We start from the raw sequence: 17,483 nt of genomic DNA on the forward strand, positions 1-17,483 counted from the left end.
ACGTGACATCACAGGATAGTGGATATTAATGGCAATATGACAATAAGGGGTAACTTTATCCATTGTCAGAAATACTAGATACTTTAAGTGATTATGTAAACCATAGGGTAATTTCTTGTCTATTTGCTAAACCATAGGGATACTTTAAATAGTAAACCCTGTTTTAAAAACAATTTTTCTAGAATGTAGTTGTTGAGACCCAGAGTGGATACACTAAAAAAATTAGGGACTTAGGGTTCCAAGGATATGCAATATACACACCTTGCGCGCATAGGAGAAAAGCTGATCATCATTCTCAATCTAAAAGCAAATAAACGCAATACTTTGGTTTGATCTTTGGTGATGCAGTCTCTGGCCCCACCAACTTTAGCCTTTATTATGGTCTTATTCTCTGTAATTATTTTCGTGTTCTTATGATACCCTAATTTAACTTCTCGAGGAATTTCCATTGTGTTTCATTTTGAAAATTTGAAAAACAATAAAGGGCAAAATCAACTATAAAAGAGTAATTTTGAAATTAAGAAAAATTATATTAGCCATGTGGCATCACATGCAATGGGATTGTAATCGTAGGGGAGGATTTTGTCAATTGTCAGAAAACTTAAAATACTTTAAGTAATTTTTTAAAATAGTAGGATAAGTTTTAGTCTATTGGGGTAGTCTTAAGTATTTTACCCTTAGGCTATGTTTGGTTTGAAGTAAAATGGAGGGAAAGGAAGGGAAAGGTAGGGAAACTTTTACAAACCTTGTATAGGTTCCCCCGTCTTTCCCTTCCTTTCCCTACCTTTTCATTTAAACCAAACATAGCCTTAATAGAAACTACAAACTGAACCTATGGTTGCATCCTCAAAAACACAAAGGGAGGAGTGTAATTTGGACTGATCCAACCAAACTCAACCTCAGCGAATGACACGACATTAGTCATTTGTGGTTTAAGATAGACAACAAAAAGGGGGGAAGAAGAAGAAAAAGGCAATTGGTTGACATAATCCCTACCAAAGGACGACATAGCAACAACAACCTTATGCAATGTTCTATGCCGCATTCCATGGAGACGTCTCATCTCATGAACCCCGTACCACTTGCATAAGATTAGGGGTGCTCACAATTTGGTTAATCGAACCGTGGGCCTATTTTTGAAATCAAACCTGTATTACCTATTTTTGGAAAATTAGTAATCGAAATTGAACCAAAGCCCATCGGTTAATCAGTTGATCGGATCGGTTAACCGTTGATTTTTTTATTTTTTATATTTATAATATATATTATAAAAAATATACAAATATATAATACAAAACTATATATATATATATATAGATATCATACATAACAATATATAGAAATATATGTATAGTGGTCAGTTCGATTAACCGCCAGTTTTCTATATTGATTAACTGAAACCAAACCGATTTATTCAATTAACCAAAATTTCATTTCGATTTTGGTTTTTCTTGCTCACCCCATATAAATTAGATCACATTGGACCAAATTCCATTATAATTTGAATAAAAGCTACCCTTTGGGCCTAATAATACTTTAAATACCACCTATAATAATTTCTTCAACCAGGATTGCCTCACAAATTTTCTTTATTTATTTTCAAAATTCTCTCTATCTCTCTACTCAAATTATGAACATAATTTTTCTGTCTCTTAATGGATAGCTATGATCTAGTATATGAATTTAATAATAATAGATTTTGAAGGCTTCAACGTTTTTTCTAGACAAAATTGGGGTGAACAGAAAAGTAGGGTGCAAGCCCAACAACTAGGGATTGAATGTTGGTTAGGACATCAAGCAAACGAACCCAGCCAAGTAACCCTATGATTTGGATACTTACCAATTTTTTTTTGGATGGAACACCACATGAAAGGTTGAGAAGAAGTATTAGGACAAACCTAGCCAAGCAAGGTTCAAAATATCGATACGTCCAATACGCAGGTAGGGGCGTATCGATACTTTTTTTTCATTTTTTTATTATTTTTTTCAAAACCGGTTTAGGGGGCCACTTTAAGGCTCATCTACCCCCTGAACTGATCAGAACTCTGATACACTCTCTGTAAGGGTGTATCGGAGAGCTCCCGGAACAATATGTATTAGCCAATACGGGTCAATACTTAAAACCTTGACTGTGATTACATTGGTGAGTGGGAAAAACTTGATTTCTTCAAAATTCAGTGCCTCTCAAGAGAGTCTGCAGATGGATAGAATAGGCTTTACTGGAAACAGGTTAGAGACTCTGAAGGCAATGTCTATCCATGTCTGACACGCATAATCCTGTTAATCATCCTATACTAACTACTTGCCCGATGAGCAGAGATGGAGCCTGGAGAAAGTCTTCATGAATTGGGACGAGGAGTTGTTTTGGTGAGTTGTTGCGTATTTGTCTATTGATTGAATCCTTCAAATAAAAGCACATTGGTTCATGGTTGTAATGTAGAAAAGATATGGTATGGGAAGAGTTTTAATGAATCAAAATCCACCCATGAATTTTGATAAATAACACCTAATTGGCTACCCCATTTATGATTCCAGTTGATTGATTAGAAGTTTTTCAGATATTATATCTTTTCTATATCATAGTCGAACCCACTAAAAAATAGTCCATACATGAATTTGAATACCTGGATGGTCCATCGAAACGATAGTGCTGAGAATCTGCGCCACAGTAAACAAAAGGAAACAGGTAGTGCTGCGAACCATGGGCACATATTTGAAACTGAACCTGTACTTTTGGTTTCTGAAAAATGTCAAACCAAAACTGAATCGAATCATTCGGGTTAATCGGTTGGCCAGTTTGGTATTTTGGCTTTTTATATCTATATATATTATAAATATAGATAATATAAATTAGTGTTTTAAAAAAAATGTAATGTATAAATTACATTTTACATGTAATATCTTTTATGTTTAATTTATATTTTTATTTTGATTTATAATTTTTTATTTATAAAAATTGCTAAAAATTGGGATTTAAGGCTAAAAAGGTTTTTTTTCCTTTTCCAAAAAATAACAGGATAAGGTGCTAAAAGTCCTTAGAACCAAGGTTCAAAATATCGATACGCCCAATACACCGGCAGGGGAGTATTGGGCCATATCGGTACCTTTTTTTTACTTTTTTTTTATTTTTTTAAAAGCAGTTCAGGGGGGCGGTTTAAGGCTCCTTCACCCCCTGAACCGGTTAGAACCCAATGCACTCCCTGTAGAGACATATCAGGGAGCTCCCGAAATGATATGTATCGATCGCACGTGTCAATACTTTGAACCTTGCTTAGAACACATAAATGTCAAAAAGTTACCCAAAATTAATATAAAGATCACCCCAATAAATCTAATAAATGAGTGCAAAGTTATGGATTCTAAAAATTTGTTTTACATACATACATGCATACATATATAAAAATTGAATCCAAATACCATATATCTATATTAAACATACTAATCGATTAGGTTAACACCGGTTTTTCTTCTAGGCTAACTGAAACCGAACAAGCAAAACAAGCGACAGTGGCTGAAGCTCATGTCCTAGTGTACCTACCAAGAATGTGAACCCCCCAACCTCCCAGGTGGCCTACAAAGCAGAAGTCATTCAAGGACAAGCCACCAAGGACCACAACCACAGGGAGGAAGGTGAAGATGACGGGCTTCCGCTTATCCTTTTCGCCTTTATCAGAAATATGCATAAATCGCAAACAATCCAATCAATGAACATCGGGCTCTTGTTATGATCGAATAATGGAAAAGGATATTTGCTTTCTAATCACATTAGACGCTCACAGATCTTAGGGGGTGCAAAATCAACAATTTAATCACCCAGGCTTGGCCTGGCCCTAAACTTGGCATTGCTGACATGGCACTAATGAAATTAGGCAAGCAGAATAGACCATAGGCTGTGTTTGGTTGCAGTGCAAATTTATTTGCACTGATGCAAAACTATGGTAGTGCAAATGATTTAACTGCAAGTTTTTATTTATTTTTGTTTCAAATTTTACCTTATTTTGTTTGGTTGCATTAAAATTAAAGTAAAATAAGACATAAAACAGAATAATGTAAAATTCAAAACAAAATTAAACCAAAATTTGCATTTTTTTCATTTGCACTGCTATACATTTGTACTAATGCAAATAAAATTGCAATGAACCAAACACAGCATTAATTTATGGGAGACCATAACATTTGGTACCATCTGGCTCTTCATATCTTTTGTAGTCACATTGAAGCTACATGCTTTTTTTTCTCACTTTTTGCTTGTATAGAGAGAGGTTCGGGAAGAAAGGGACCCATCCCTCATGAAAGAAATAAATGTTTTAGCTGTCTAAATATTGGAGTTCGAAAAAAATAAAATAAAATCTTTTGTTTGTAGTGCAATTTCAGTACCACTGGTACAGTGAAAATTCTGATTTATTATTGTTTCAGCTTTTTTTCTTGTATTGTATTATTTGTTTGCATCCAAGACCAAGGCTCAATTACGAATAAATACAAATGTAAATAATACAAAATAATACAAAATACAAGGTTTTGCACTCTACATATTTATATTTGTATTCTTTCCAAACTAAGCCCAAGTAAAATAAAACTTGGAGCATTATAAGAAAAACCCAAAGCAAAAGTGAAACAGGATCAACATTTTTGACATTTGCACTCTTGCGCATTTATGATTTGGTATTAGAGCAAATAAAATTGCATGCAATCGAATGGGGGTAAAGGGTCAAAGTGAAGGTTTTATTTAATGCTAGCCAGCTCCATGGATGGCCCCATGAGCCATGAGACAATCACACCCCATGAAGGACGAACATGGTTGCCTTGATGGTACCTCTGGAAGGCAGAGAGTAAGAATCTCACAGATTTGAACGACCATTACCTAGGGGCCACATCACCGATCAGCATTTACAAACTGACATTAAAACCAATTTGAGCTGGTCACATCATTCCAGAGCGAACATATTATAATAAGACCGTACAAATAAGAGCTGTAAACCGGACAAAACACACTATGAACTCGATTGGGAACCTATCAACCTACTAAAGGAAAGCAGGACAACCAACGAAGACATTCTAAGCTTTGAGTCAAGAAAAACCAAAGCTCCATGCTTACGGCGGGACAGGGTGAATGGGTGATCAGGAAGGCCCATGGCCTAGGTTGGCGACCTCCATTGCCCCTACTTAATAAAAAAGAGAAGAGAAAAGAAAAAAGACAAAGCTCCTCTTAACTCATCTGTTTCTCTTTTGAATTTCAATGACAGACAGCTCTTTATTCCAATCATATTACTCCATGTAGACACATCCGTCCCATGTCCAAAACCAATGTCCTCCAGCAAGCCATATTGCTACACATTTACAATATAATGATAAAATGATAAAAACATAAAAAAAAGGCAAATCCTATTGCTACCAATCTCACATTCACTTGGATACCATGATATCGATTCTACCAAAAATTTCCTTACACATGGATGATGAAAATAAGACTGTACATAAGCTGCCAACTGGGGCTGATGCCCAGTTCCTGAGAGTTTCCGTGCATGAAGAGGCTCACAGCATAAATGAGAACTGAAGGCTTGAAGGTTTGAGATCTGGCAGTTTTTTATTGAAAAAAGAATCTAGACAAATTCAAGATGGATATGTATGAAGCATTTACCTTCTCTCTCAATTGTACAGGGGATGAAAACAATAACAGTAACAAAGAGGTATCTCACAGGACAACAGCTGCAATTTGACTGCTAGAATATAGGAGAGAAAAGCAGGGTGATGAAGAATTCAAATATGAGTTATGGAGGCTGGGACACGGCTCAGGGAATACTGAATCAGAGAATCCTGAAACATTCGAACATGACCATGAAGTGGAAGGGTCATCAGAAGTAAGTGAGAAGGAGACGTTGGAAAGACAGATAGATGTAAAGGGTGATTCTTGGATTCCAGAAAGTTCTCCAGCAATGGTGATATTTGTACCAACAAAGTTCCTCAAGGTGATCCGATCAACAACGGGGAGTGCATTAGGGTCGAAATTGTCGTCTGGATGGGATCCCCATTGACCTGTGGCCCCAATTGCCCTGTGGATTGTTCTCATATCCAAGTCCAACATGAGAATGTCTCTTATGTAACCACCTCTACCTTTGGTAGTCTTAAGATTGATACCAGTAAATGAGTTCTTTAGGCTGAGGTGTTCCACAAGAATGTTGGAGATGCCACCAGACATCTCACTGCCAAATGCAAGTGCAGAACCTGAAAAGGCTTGGAGTTGGACCTTCCTGATGTGGACATTCATTGTAGGCCTACCAAAAGCAATGCCGTACTCATCCCAACCACTCTTGAATGCTATGGCATCATAACCAACATTAATATTGCAGTCCTCAATGCATATGTTATCAGAAGAATCTGAAAATACAATTTGTGCAACATGAATATTATTAGTATACATTTTTAAGTACTTATAATATAATACACTTGAAAAAAAAATCTATCAAAAAAATACCCTTGGAAAAAATCCGGACACATTTCATGAAATGGTGGATTTGATAATATTTGTGCAGTTATCAATTAAATCTAAATTCAATGAGGTCAGCTTTATTTAAGAAAATTGGTGGTAGGTAAAGCATTTGCTTAAAAGCTATGTAAAGTTGTTCTATGTTTGTTCATCAAGCAGCTCATGACTTCCAAGACAAACTAATAAAAGAGATTTTCTGTCAAATATAATAAATTGACAGTTTGTACACAAATGTGGCCAAACTGGCTTGTGATAGCCTTGGGAGTCAAGGGTTCTATGCTTCTGATGTGATGGCTTACATGCATCTACTAAAGAGATTTTGCATCAAGATGTACTCGGTCCTCCCTTTTCTCAAAGTCAGGTAGTGCGTCTTTTAGAGGATCTCTAGACACTTTTGTGTATATTTTATGAGCTGGTGATCCCTTTGTATAGCTTTTCAGAGGGGGTAAGGTATTCAAATCCCCCCTTCCACGATTAATAAAAATCACTGTGGATGCCCCTCCACTGAGGATATTTGGGGTTCAAAAAAGGTTTGCAGAGAAAGGTCAAATCTTCTTTTGACAAGTACACAGAGGTCAAATCCTTAAAAGCTGAAGTTTGGGCTCTGGGAAATGGTAATGGTTGGATGAATTAAGATGCATGTAGGATAAGAGATTGGTAGAAAGGGTCTAAGGTTATAATACCTGGATACCTTACAAGGGTGCCATTTCATGTCAGATACTTCAATTTTTACTTTATATTTTGTATGCAGCCATATCCGAGTAACATAGGTCTAAAGATAGATTAGAGTATAGAATTGATATATGTATCATAAAGTATTTGTCTTGTTTGAAGCTACAACTATTTTTGAATGGGAAATAAGGGGCTATACAGAACTGGAGGTATCATTAACATGTTTCTCATAATATCATGATTAACTTGTATAGATTGAGAATATTTCATTCCATTCTACAATCTGTATCCATTTTTATTTATTTTTTATTTTTTTATTATCATGGAGGGGAACTGTGACCTCATATCACTACTATTCACAATTCATCTTCTCAGGAGAAACAGATTGGATGTATAATGTACTTTAAATTTATGTACTAAAATAATGGATAGAGTAGCTTGTTTGAAGCTATAACTTGTTTGGTAGAATGAAAATAAGGGGCTACATGCTTGTCATGATATCATGTTTTTCTAATGACATCATGGTTAATTTGTATAGAATGAGGATATCTCAGTCCCTTCTATAATCTGTATCTATATTTATTTATTTATTTTGGAGGGGACTATGACGTCAAAGTACTGTTATAAATTCATCTTTTCAGGGTGTCCAGATTAGATGATGTATTTTAAAATTATTTACTAATATAATGGATAGAGTACTATTCCCATCCATGCCTTTCCTGTCTGGTTTTATAATTTCTGAAACTGTACTGTAGAACCATCAAAGTTGTGTTTGCGTAAACTAAAATACAAGTTGGAGGAGATAAAAACAATAAAATGTTGCAAAATTGTATTGAAAATAACAATACAATGTTGCTCTCCAATAATGTTTTCGAACTTTTAATGACACCAGAGGACCTAGTTCAAAGATAAAATTACACTTAAAGAATTTCTAAAGGTGCTCGATGCCCCCACCTTGCGCTAAGAGCTGAGATGGTGGCTCAAAGGGCTCCAAACTTTAGCTACCTCATCATCTCCTTATGTGGCAATTTTTAAAACAATAGTGAGTACTTGTCATTTCTAAGTGGCACAAACAGGACCATTCACCCCATTTATTATTTCAGAGGGTAAAAGATTCACTATCAATCATTCAAGAAGCTTCTGGATTATATATTTAAGTGGATAAAGGTACAACAGACATGGCTAAGCTTCAATGCTTTCCTATTGGATAAACATTCAAAGTTAACCATGTGGTCCTTCTACATGGCAAAAACAAGAGATCCCAATATATATATATATATATATGCACTCCCACCGACCCCCCCCCCACACACATACATGCAAGTAGTCCCCATTATCTCATTATGGGGGCATGGCAAAACCACAGGCTTCCCTATTGGATCAATATTCTAAGTTGACTATGTTGTTTTTCCACATGGAAAAACAAAGTTTCTAATATATATACATGAGCATTCTGATACAATAACATTTCCAGAATGCAAATAAAAGCATTGTGGTACAATAAACTCTTTCAGAATTGATTAAAAAGTGGGAAAGTGGATAAATAATCACAAACCTGGGACTATTCCACTGGTATATGGAGATTCTGGTGGAGCATGGACTGTTATATTTTGAACTTGCACATTGCTGCATGGTATCCAAATAAATAAAAATACTCCTTATGTCCAGCATCTTCTTTCATAAGTAATAGAAATTTGAGAAATAGCATGATAATGAACACATAATAAGCGTTTGCTAAATACCTGCAATAGACTGGATGGATGCTCCAGGCAGGGGAATTCAAGAAGGTAATATTTGATACTACAACATTATTGCAGCCTATAAATTCCACAAGATGGGGACGGCTGTAATTCAAAGAATGAGAGTTGAACCACTCCCACCAAATGGAACCCTGGCCATCGATTGTTCCATTATCTCCTAATTAATTATGAAAAGAAAAAATGTTATGCAATAGAAGCCAATAAGCATGCACAAATAAATTCCAGAATCAATGGGTTGGGAATTTAAAGTATTTGCCTGTTATCACTACATCTGTCAAGTTATATCCTGTTATCAAGCTTCGATATCTTCCACCTGGGAGTTCAATCCCTCGACCATATGATGGTAAGGGATCTACAACATCCCAGTGAGATGAATCCTGTGAGAACAAGAAATATAAGGCCATAAATCAGAAAATGCCCAATAAATCAGTCCCTAAGATACTATTATCATATCTAAAGATATCAACCTCCCCCACCCTTTAAGACAAGAGTCATCTGAAATGTACATAAGAAGCAAATAGCAAATGCTAGTAACCATCATCAATTACCATCAGGGAAGTCTAAACCTATGCATCTTGCCATACCAATTCAGACTATATAGGGCTGAAAGTCCTTAACTGTTATCATGCTACCTTGAAACTAGCCCTCTTAGTTGGTCCCCACAAATTCCTAATGTCTTCAATCTGAGCTACTTCTAACTGGGGCCATTATTCATCTTGTTGCATATGATGAAAACATCTTATTGCACCAAATGAATATAGCATAACCTTGGATTGTTTGAACACAAAAAGGACAGATTAACAAGAAATCCATTTTTTTCCTTAGCAAGGTAATGCAACTGGGTTCTTAGATGCAACCTTTGATATCTCAAATTCAGTATCTGCTTAAATCCACACAAATATGCTGCACCAGGATGGTGTTTGATTTTCCAATTGGGATCATAAACAAGGGTTTGTCTATGATACCAAAAAAATTTATAACCAATCAACCAGTATCATAAAAGTGGTTACCAATCAGGTGGTATTCATCAAAATTCAAGGAGGGTGGGTTGGGTTAATTGGTCATAGCCCTATCATGTCTTTCCAGCAGCATAGTTTTTCTCCTATAAACAATTTAACTATGAATTATCAAGGTATAAAAGGAACATATAAAAGCAAAGGAGTAGGAGATTTACTTCAAAGAAATGGTGGGTAAACAAGTTGATAAGTGGGTAACAGTGCTCAATCTAGAATCCAGGACATTGCTCTTGGCTCTTGTCATAGTTCCCATGATGCATTGGAATTTATAGAGAGCTCAGGACTAATGCTTGTTGGAAGTTGATAAGAAAATACAAAAGGAGAATTAATTTTATGGTGAAGCTATATGCTATTTGACTACATGTACCTGATCAATGGAATATATTCTGCAAATGTGAGGAAAATTCTGCATTCTAAACCAAAGGGTCTTTTCAAAGACAGGGTCATGGCCACCAAGATTCAAGAACATGAAGATAGAAGACTGCTTTGGAATGAAAGTGATACATTGGAGAGGACCAAAGAAACTATCCAATTTCCTTTAAAATTCTATAATCCAATGTAAGGCTTTTATTTTTCCTGATAATCTGATACGCCTCCAAGCAGTCTTCTAACATATTATTTATAATCAATTTGCTTAACATTCTAAATACAGAGAAATTTCCATGACCTCAGTTTACCCACCCAAAACAGAAAACTTCTTCCATCTTCTACAATGAGGAATTTCCTCTAACATTTATATCTAATTTCATGACTACCCAAACAAGGGGGACAATAGCCAAGAAAGTAAAGGAAGCCGAGCAAGACATGCATAAATACCTGGGATCCAAGAACGAGGGCACCTCTCTCCAAGAATAGTGTGAGGTGGCTGGTAAGACTGAAGCTTCCAGTAAGCCATCTACCCGGAGGAACATAGAGCTGAGCGCCCCCCTTGTCAGCAAAAGACTTGAGATAAAAGATGGCATTCTGAAAGGCAATTGTGTTCAGTGTCTTTCCATCCCCAACTGCACCAAACTCCAATATAGATACACTATGAGGCCTGGAGTCCAAAGCCCTCTTGTACCTGCACTGCCCCTCAATACTTCCATCAATTTCAATGCCATTGCTCAAAAAGATAAGCAAAAAAAGTGTCACCTGAGAAAGAGGACAAGGAATAGATCAGAAAAAGGAAAGAGGACAAGGATAATTTATTGCCCACGGAAAAGAGTAGGTCACTAAATTGTGGAAGAAATAATGAAATAAAAAAGTGCAAAAATACTTCAATGTTACAAAAGCCCAACCAGGAAAAAGAATGAACCAGCAAAAATTTTTTTTATCAATAATCAGCAAAGATTAACAACCATAAATTCTACAAAGCTCTAGAAACACAAAACAGAAAAATGAATTCATAGAAAGAGAATATGACAGACAAAAAATCTAGAGGATAGGAACCTTGAATAAAACTCTATGTTCAGTAACTTCAGATACTAAACTGATAACAAGAAGCAGATGTCCGCTCAGAAAAATTAGCAAAACTCATAAGAAAATTTCACCAGAGTGACTACATTGAAATCAATAGATGATGACATGAAGAAACTTAATCAATTAGAACGAATAATGAGGCCTTGTCAGGCTTTAAAAAAAAATGAATGAATATTGAGAAACCCCAGGAAATTGAGCACCGGAACAATCTTTTCTTGATAAAACGGAACAACTTAAGCCAAGACTTCCTGGTTACCATATCTGGAATTGGAAAGTCAACTACCTAGTCCCTACTTCGGTAAAGCAGAAATTTTGATCCCAACAGAAATAGGACATGTGACTTAAAATTAAAAAGCAATAAAAACAAAAGAAAGCAATAGGATTAAGAAGAACGAGACATGACAACACCTGTAACCCAAAGTTAAAAATTTGGAGACTGATGATACATTCTCATTATTGGAGAAATAGGAAAACAATGTCACAGACAAAACAACCCACTAAAAGTAAGATTTCGATTACCAGTATGTAGGAACATGAAAACAAAACCTTGAAAAACCTCTGATTCCTAAACAAAGCAGCACGAAAGAGAAACAAGTGAACAGTCACAAAGAACAAAAGAGGAGAAAAACAAAACACAGACAAACACGATTAAAGCCAGAACACTCATCTTGAGACTCCATCTAACTGGAAGCTGAAGAATACATTATTACAATGTCCACTTTGTAAAAGCATTCCCGTGATAGCGAAAAAAGTACATTCAACCCATATCTTGATTTAGAACTCAATAACCGCTACGAAAACCACAATAAATTCTGAATTGCAGAAGATCCACGAAGAAAACTCAAAAACATGATCTCAAGTAGATTTAGAAAAAGACAATAAAAAAGCAAGATTTAAAGTCCTTGGAGCTCATTGTCATCTTCAAAGGTCACTCCAATAGAAAATTATACACTAGCCACAATAAAATAAATGAAAAAAGAAACGAAAATCTGAGTCACCCCAAGTTTTGAAATTTCGTGATCAGACAACAAAAGATCTACGAAAAGAAACTAAAAAACGTACTTACTAGCCTCTTCATGAGCCTCTGCTCCTGGAACACACCAACCCAGAAAAGGCAGCAGGAAACAATAATAGCAACAGATTCTGCAACTCAGAGAAGAAGAAGAAGAAGAAAGAAAGAAACAAGTCTCAGTGTATATACATGAAGCAAGAGGTTTACAAAATTGAGGGAAACAAAAGGATGATAACAGGACCAATACTGAATGCTCTGCTAATAATAATAAGGGAAAAAAAAGGAAAAAATAAAAGAAGGCAAAACTTCATGCATATATGACGCAAATCAAAATTAGAAGGTGCAAAGGGAATAATTAAAGCAATAATTATGAGTAATTACTCTCCCGTCTCTGTAGATTATTACTTAAAACGTTCCTTTTCGCCGACAATAAATACGCATGAAAACGGCTTCATCACATTCGCAGGTGGTAGGTTTTATCTAAGCATTTGTTAATTATAATTAGTGACAGATAATCGCGATTGTTCAACTTCGACGGATGGATTGGACAGTAAGATAGATAATAAAAATAAAATAAAAATAATAAAGACTATAAAAACAAAAAAAAAGTATATATCTGTAAATATAAGCTCTGTGTGTGTGTTGTGTGAGCAATTGTGCATGGGGTTTCGAGTCGCATGTGGTCGCCAGGACGGGCGTGGGATCCACTCCAATCATGTCCCCAATGCCAGGCTGGCTTCACTCATCTTGGCAGAACAGAAGTCGTTTTGCCGTCACTCATGCCCCACCCGGCCCCACCATAAATAAAAGAAAAGAAAAGAAAAAAAAAAGGAAAGAACTCTCCGCTCTCGGCTCTTCTCCCTTCTGCCTGTGGATGTGGGGGACTTGAAATGACGAAAATATCCTTATTGACAGCAATGTAAGTGTCTAAGTTTGACCTGCAATGGTAACGCTAACGAAGGCAGGAAGAGAAGGCTGCTTTTCCTTTTAATTTTTTCTATTGACCGCCTCTCACTGTCACCGGTCACCGGGTGGGGTCGCTTCCTGGGAAAATGACCAATCAGCCCAGATCAAAATTTTATAGCCCCAGGGGAAATGCATCCTGACCGTGAATTGATATCAAATTCAGGGACAGGATGTGGTTTATACGGGTAGTAAAGAGATTGGAATTCAGAATTCTGCATTGGATGTATCCGTATTTCTTCATTTATTTATTCGATTCGAAAATAACAAAGATTGCCATTGTGGAAAATTGAATGACGGAAGTGTTGTTGGGACGGACAACGAACACAACTGCTGTGTGCAGAGTGTAGAGAATAGAATAGACTGTAGAGTGTTAGGGTTAGGCCAGAGAATGATTTGTTTGGCGTTGTTTGTTGCCGGTGATTGAGATTCAATGTTTCATTTACCCACAATAATGAATGTAAATTATTGGGATGCAAACGGATTGGTTCGTTCGAATTCGAATTCGAATCAGAGTATATTTAAATCCTATCCAATATTGTTTATATCGGATCTGATCCGAAGATTCGATCAGATTTAATAAGATTTTATTTGATTTCGAATTTTATCAGTAAGTTGAATCTTCAAATTATATTCTATACAACTTGTTTTCTTTAAAAAATAATAAATTATTTAAAAGAAAAATAAAATATACTAATTTAAATAAATTAAAAACCAAAAAAACAAATATTTTTTAATTATTTTTATCATACAGATATATATTTTTTATAAAAAATAAATAATATACCAATTTTATAAAATATAATATAAAAAATATATTTATAAATAAATAAATAATATATATGTGTATTATATATATTTATATTTATAAATATATAATATGTATTGGATCGAAATCTTTTCAAATCAAATAAGAGTAATCCAAATTCCATCCAATTTTTAATCGGATTCAAAGATCTTTGAATTTGAGCAAATAGCATCGTATGTCGAATCGGATGATATCCATTTACATATAGTGAATTAAACGTGTGAGTCGGATAATTTGGGTTGATGGGTGGCTCATCTCTTTCTATTTGATTTTTGGGAGCGAGATGATGACGATGATGAATAAACTAATAATATAATACAATACTGTAGACTGTAGTGAAAGCAAGAGACGCGATGGTGGGTGAAAGATAAGACAACTCTCGTATAGAGACTCTTGTAAAGTGTTTACCCTAACCCAATTGGATAGGATTCCCATCATGGGACTCTTTGCCTACATTACATAATTTAGATTCTAAGGCCCGTACCTAAACCTTTATATACGATATGTGTCAGCATCTATTCCATACCATTCCATGGTGGCTGCAGTCCACAAAATCCACGGCAAGAATGGCTTGGGTTACTTTACTTTTGTGTCAGAATCCTCTACGGGACCTGACGATACAGGGCCAATCACGACATGACATATCCACATGCCATGTGGAATGTGCGGTGTGAGATTCATATTTACACAGCTGGCGTGGTATCCTTTTTATGATTTGCTGAGTATTACACGAGTACGTGTAATAGCTATTGTACGTGCTTGCAAAATTGAGAAGGATAATAATTACAATCATCATAACAGTAGAAAAACACCTAACCGGGAGGACTTTAAAAAATAATTTCAGCATTTATTAAATAAACGCTAGGGTGTTTGATTCGTCGGCGTTTATTCAAATAATGTGTCACTTTAATAGTTCCATTCTATTGCTCTTAGGTATGCATTAAGAATGTCAAAAGTGAACTTCAGCTTTTATGCATTTTTTTTAAAGTTTATACAACTGTTAAATGTTTTTTCATTGTTAAGATGATATAGTGCCCAGGTGCCTAATTGTCATAAACGATTTATAATTATTACCTTTTTTAATTTGGAGCCAATTTCCTCTCAAAATGAAATTAGAAAACCAACGATTCTTAAGCTTTCTTCAACCCATGCATTTCTTGGGATTTTAAAATTCATAGCTGAGCTAATAGTTTAAATTTATTAGTATTTGAAATTCATAGCTAAGCTACTAGGGTGTTTGATTGCGCCAGTTTAGCAATTCCCCTCTCCTGCTCTTCCCTATACATCAAGAATGGCAAAAGTAAACTTCAGTTTTTATGCACACCTACCGTTTAGAAAAATTATTTTTTAAAACTTATACAAACAGTTAGACATTTTTTCATTGTTAAGATGATACAGTGCCTAGTGGCGCCTAATTGTCATAAACGATTTATAATTATTACCTTTCTCAATTTGGAGCCAATTTCCTCTTAAAACGGAATTGGAAAACCAACCATTCTTAAGCCTTCTTCAACCCATGCATTTCTTGGGATTTTAAAATTCATAGCTGAGCTAATAGTTTAAATTTATTAGTATTTAAAAGACAAAAAAAAAATATTAGTATTTCCTTCAAAGTTTTCTTTGTTCGACTGCACAACCATACCCGAGAGATGAATGGTGTTGATTGCTTAATCTAAACAATGCTCTTTTCACTGCATTTCTTTGGACTTTTTTTTTCTTTTCACAGTAACATGATTTTTTTCCATGTTTGTTTTGAAGGAAAAGGTAGGGAAAGCTACACAAACCATAGTTTTCAAAACCAGACTGGACCTGACAATCAGATTGGAAAAAACCGGGAACCAGTTCCATTTCACTCCAAAACTGATTTTGGGCCAAAAACCGTTGGTTTGGTCAGCAAACTATTAACCCGGGAGGTCAAACCATCAAACTGTTGACCCAAACAATGGTTTTTGGCTGTTTTTATTTTTTTATTTGTTTAAGTTAAAACGGGCCATCCATTTGAACCAGATGATCAGACCATTCAACCCAAGAACCGGTCCCTAGAATGATTCCATTTCCCTACCTTTTCCCTACTTTTTTCCTTCAAACCAAATATTCAGTATATAAAATTGATTAATATGAAAAAGACTCAAATATTTCAGTACATAAAATTCTGTCCGATAAATTTTACCTTAAATAAATGGAGCTTTAGTACTGCTGAAGACAAACCATCACCTTTTCTTTCATTCACAGTATTCATTGTATTCAGAGTAATGAATCGCCAATGCTTGATTCTTTGGGTTATAAAAATAGCTGTTACCCATTCTAGGTTCTTTTTTCATCTTCATGGGGCTACCCATCCCCTCCCCTTAACCCCACTAACCCTGGTGGCAGTGGGATTTGATCCCAGGTTTCCACTCCAACCAGTCAGAGATCCTACCAACTGAACCACCAATATTACCTATTCTAGCTGTGCATCATTTTTGGAAACAGCGTATCCATATATTTGCATCTCTGTGTATTTGCAGGGGCAAGGCTGCACATCTATCCTCTCTCCGGACACGCATTGGCGAGTCTCGTGAACTGGACTGCCCTTTAACTGCAAGGGCAAAGGACTGGTTGTGCCTCATTTTGCAGGGAAGGTCAAGATGAGATTGTTAGAGATATCCAATGATTTTTTTATTTTTTGGTAGCATTATAAATCTACAAGAAGGATTCAAAATTAAATGCTTTAAAATGATTACTGGGTTGCTCCAGGTAGACATCCAACTGTCCAAGAGAGCGTTATTCAATTACAAGTAAATTTAGAAACATCAGCTTCTCTGAACAAAAGTCTTCTTCCTAGTTCTTTTTTTCATCTTTAAGACTTCCTCAACATCATTTATAGCATTAGCTATCTATTTCTCATAATCATTGTCCAAAAACTGAGTATATCAAAACCCAAATTGGTTATCTACATGACTACGTTTCCGGTTTGACTAATTGACTAATTGACTTGTATATTAGTTCTTAAATTCAATTGGTATTTAATTCATGTTAAATGACCCAGAAGAATTTGTTAACTACTTAAAAATTAATAAAAAATGGTTATACACATGCCTACTGTTTTTGACTATTCCATCATGTAAAGCTCCTCCACTCAGTTGAATATGTAAATATAATGTGTTTCAATTAGCTTAAAAAATAAAAACCATGTCTCTAGCATGGTTCAAAGCATTGATACACAACGCAAAAATTGGGTTTCATGAGTTTTCAAACAGTGATAATTTATTTTTTTCAGTCCAGTATTTCAAAGATAAATGCTGATCCAGAGTGGCTTGCTGCTGTGCAC

At 35.4% G+C, this 17,483-nt stretch overlaps 1 protein-coding gene across 3 annotated transcripts; it reads right to left on the reverse strand.

Annotated features, from left to right (window-relative positions):
• Window positions 1-5,218: 5,218 nt before the first annotated feature.
• On the reverse strand, window positions 5,219-13,028 carry LOC148861409 (Pectin lyase-like superfamily protein). 3 transcript variants are annotated; one of them, XM_088941318.1, is made up of 7 exons: window positions 12,784-13,028; window positions 12,457-12,533; window positions 10,749-11,063; window positions 9,173-9,293; window positions 8,899-9,073; window positions 8,712-8,782; window positions 5,219-6,375 (listed from the first exon to the last, which is right to left on the reverse strand). In XM_088941318.1, exons 2-7 carry the CDS (start codon window positions 12,466-12,468, stop codon window positions 5,693-5,695), a joined length of 1,377 nt encoding a protein of 458 aa, XP_088797444.1. In that variant the 5' UTR covers window positions 12,469-12,533; window positions 12,784-13,028; the 3' UTR covers window positions 5,219-5,692. The 3 variants fall into 3 exon arrangements, with proteins under 3 accessions (XP_088797444.1, XP_088797445.1, XP_088797443.1); XM_088941319.1 differs by having other exon boundaries at window positions 12,808-12,859; XM_088941317.1 differs by lacking the exon at window positions 12,784-13,028 and having other exon boundaries at window positions 12,457-12,701.
• Window positions 13,029-17,483: the final 4,455 nt, after the last annotated feature.

This window comes from Nelumbo lutea, chromosome 4 (genome assembly GCF_056320005.1).
Source record: "Nelumbo lutea isolate HS-2025 chromosome 4, American lotus-T2T, whole genome shotgun sequence".
Taxonomy (NCBI): domain Eukaryota; kingdom Viridiplantae; phylum Streptophyta; class Magnoliopsida; order Proteales; family Nelumbonaceae; genus Nelumbo; species Nelumbo lutea.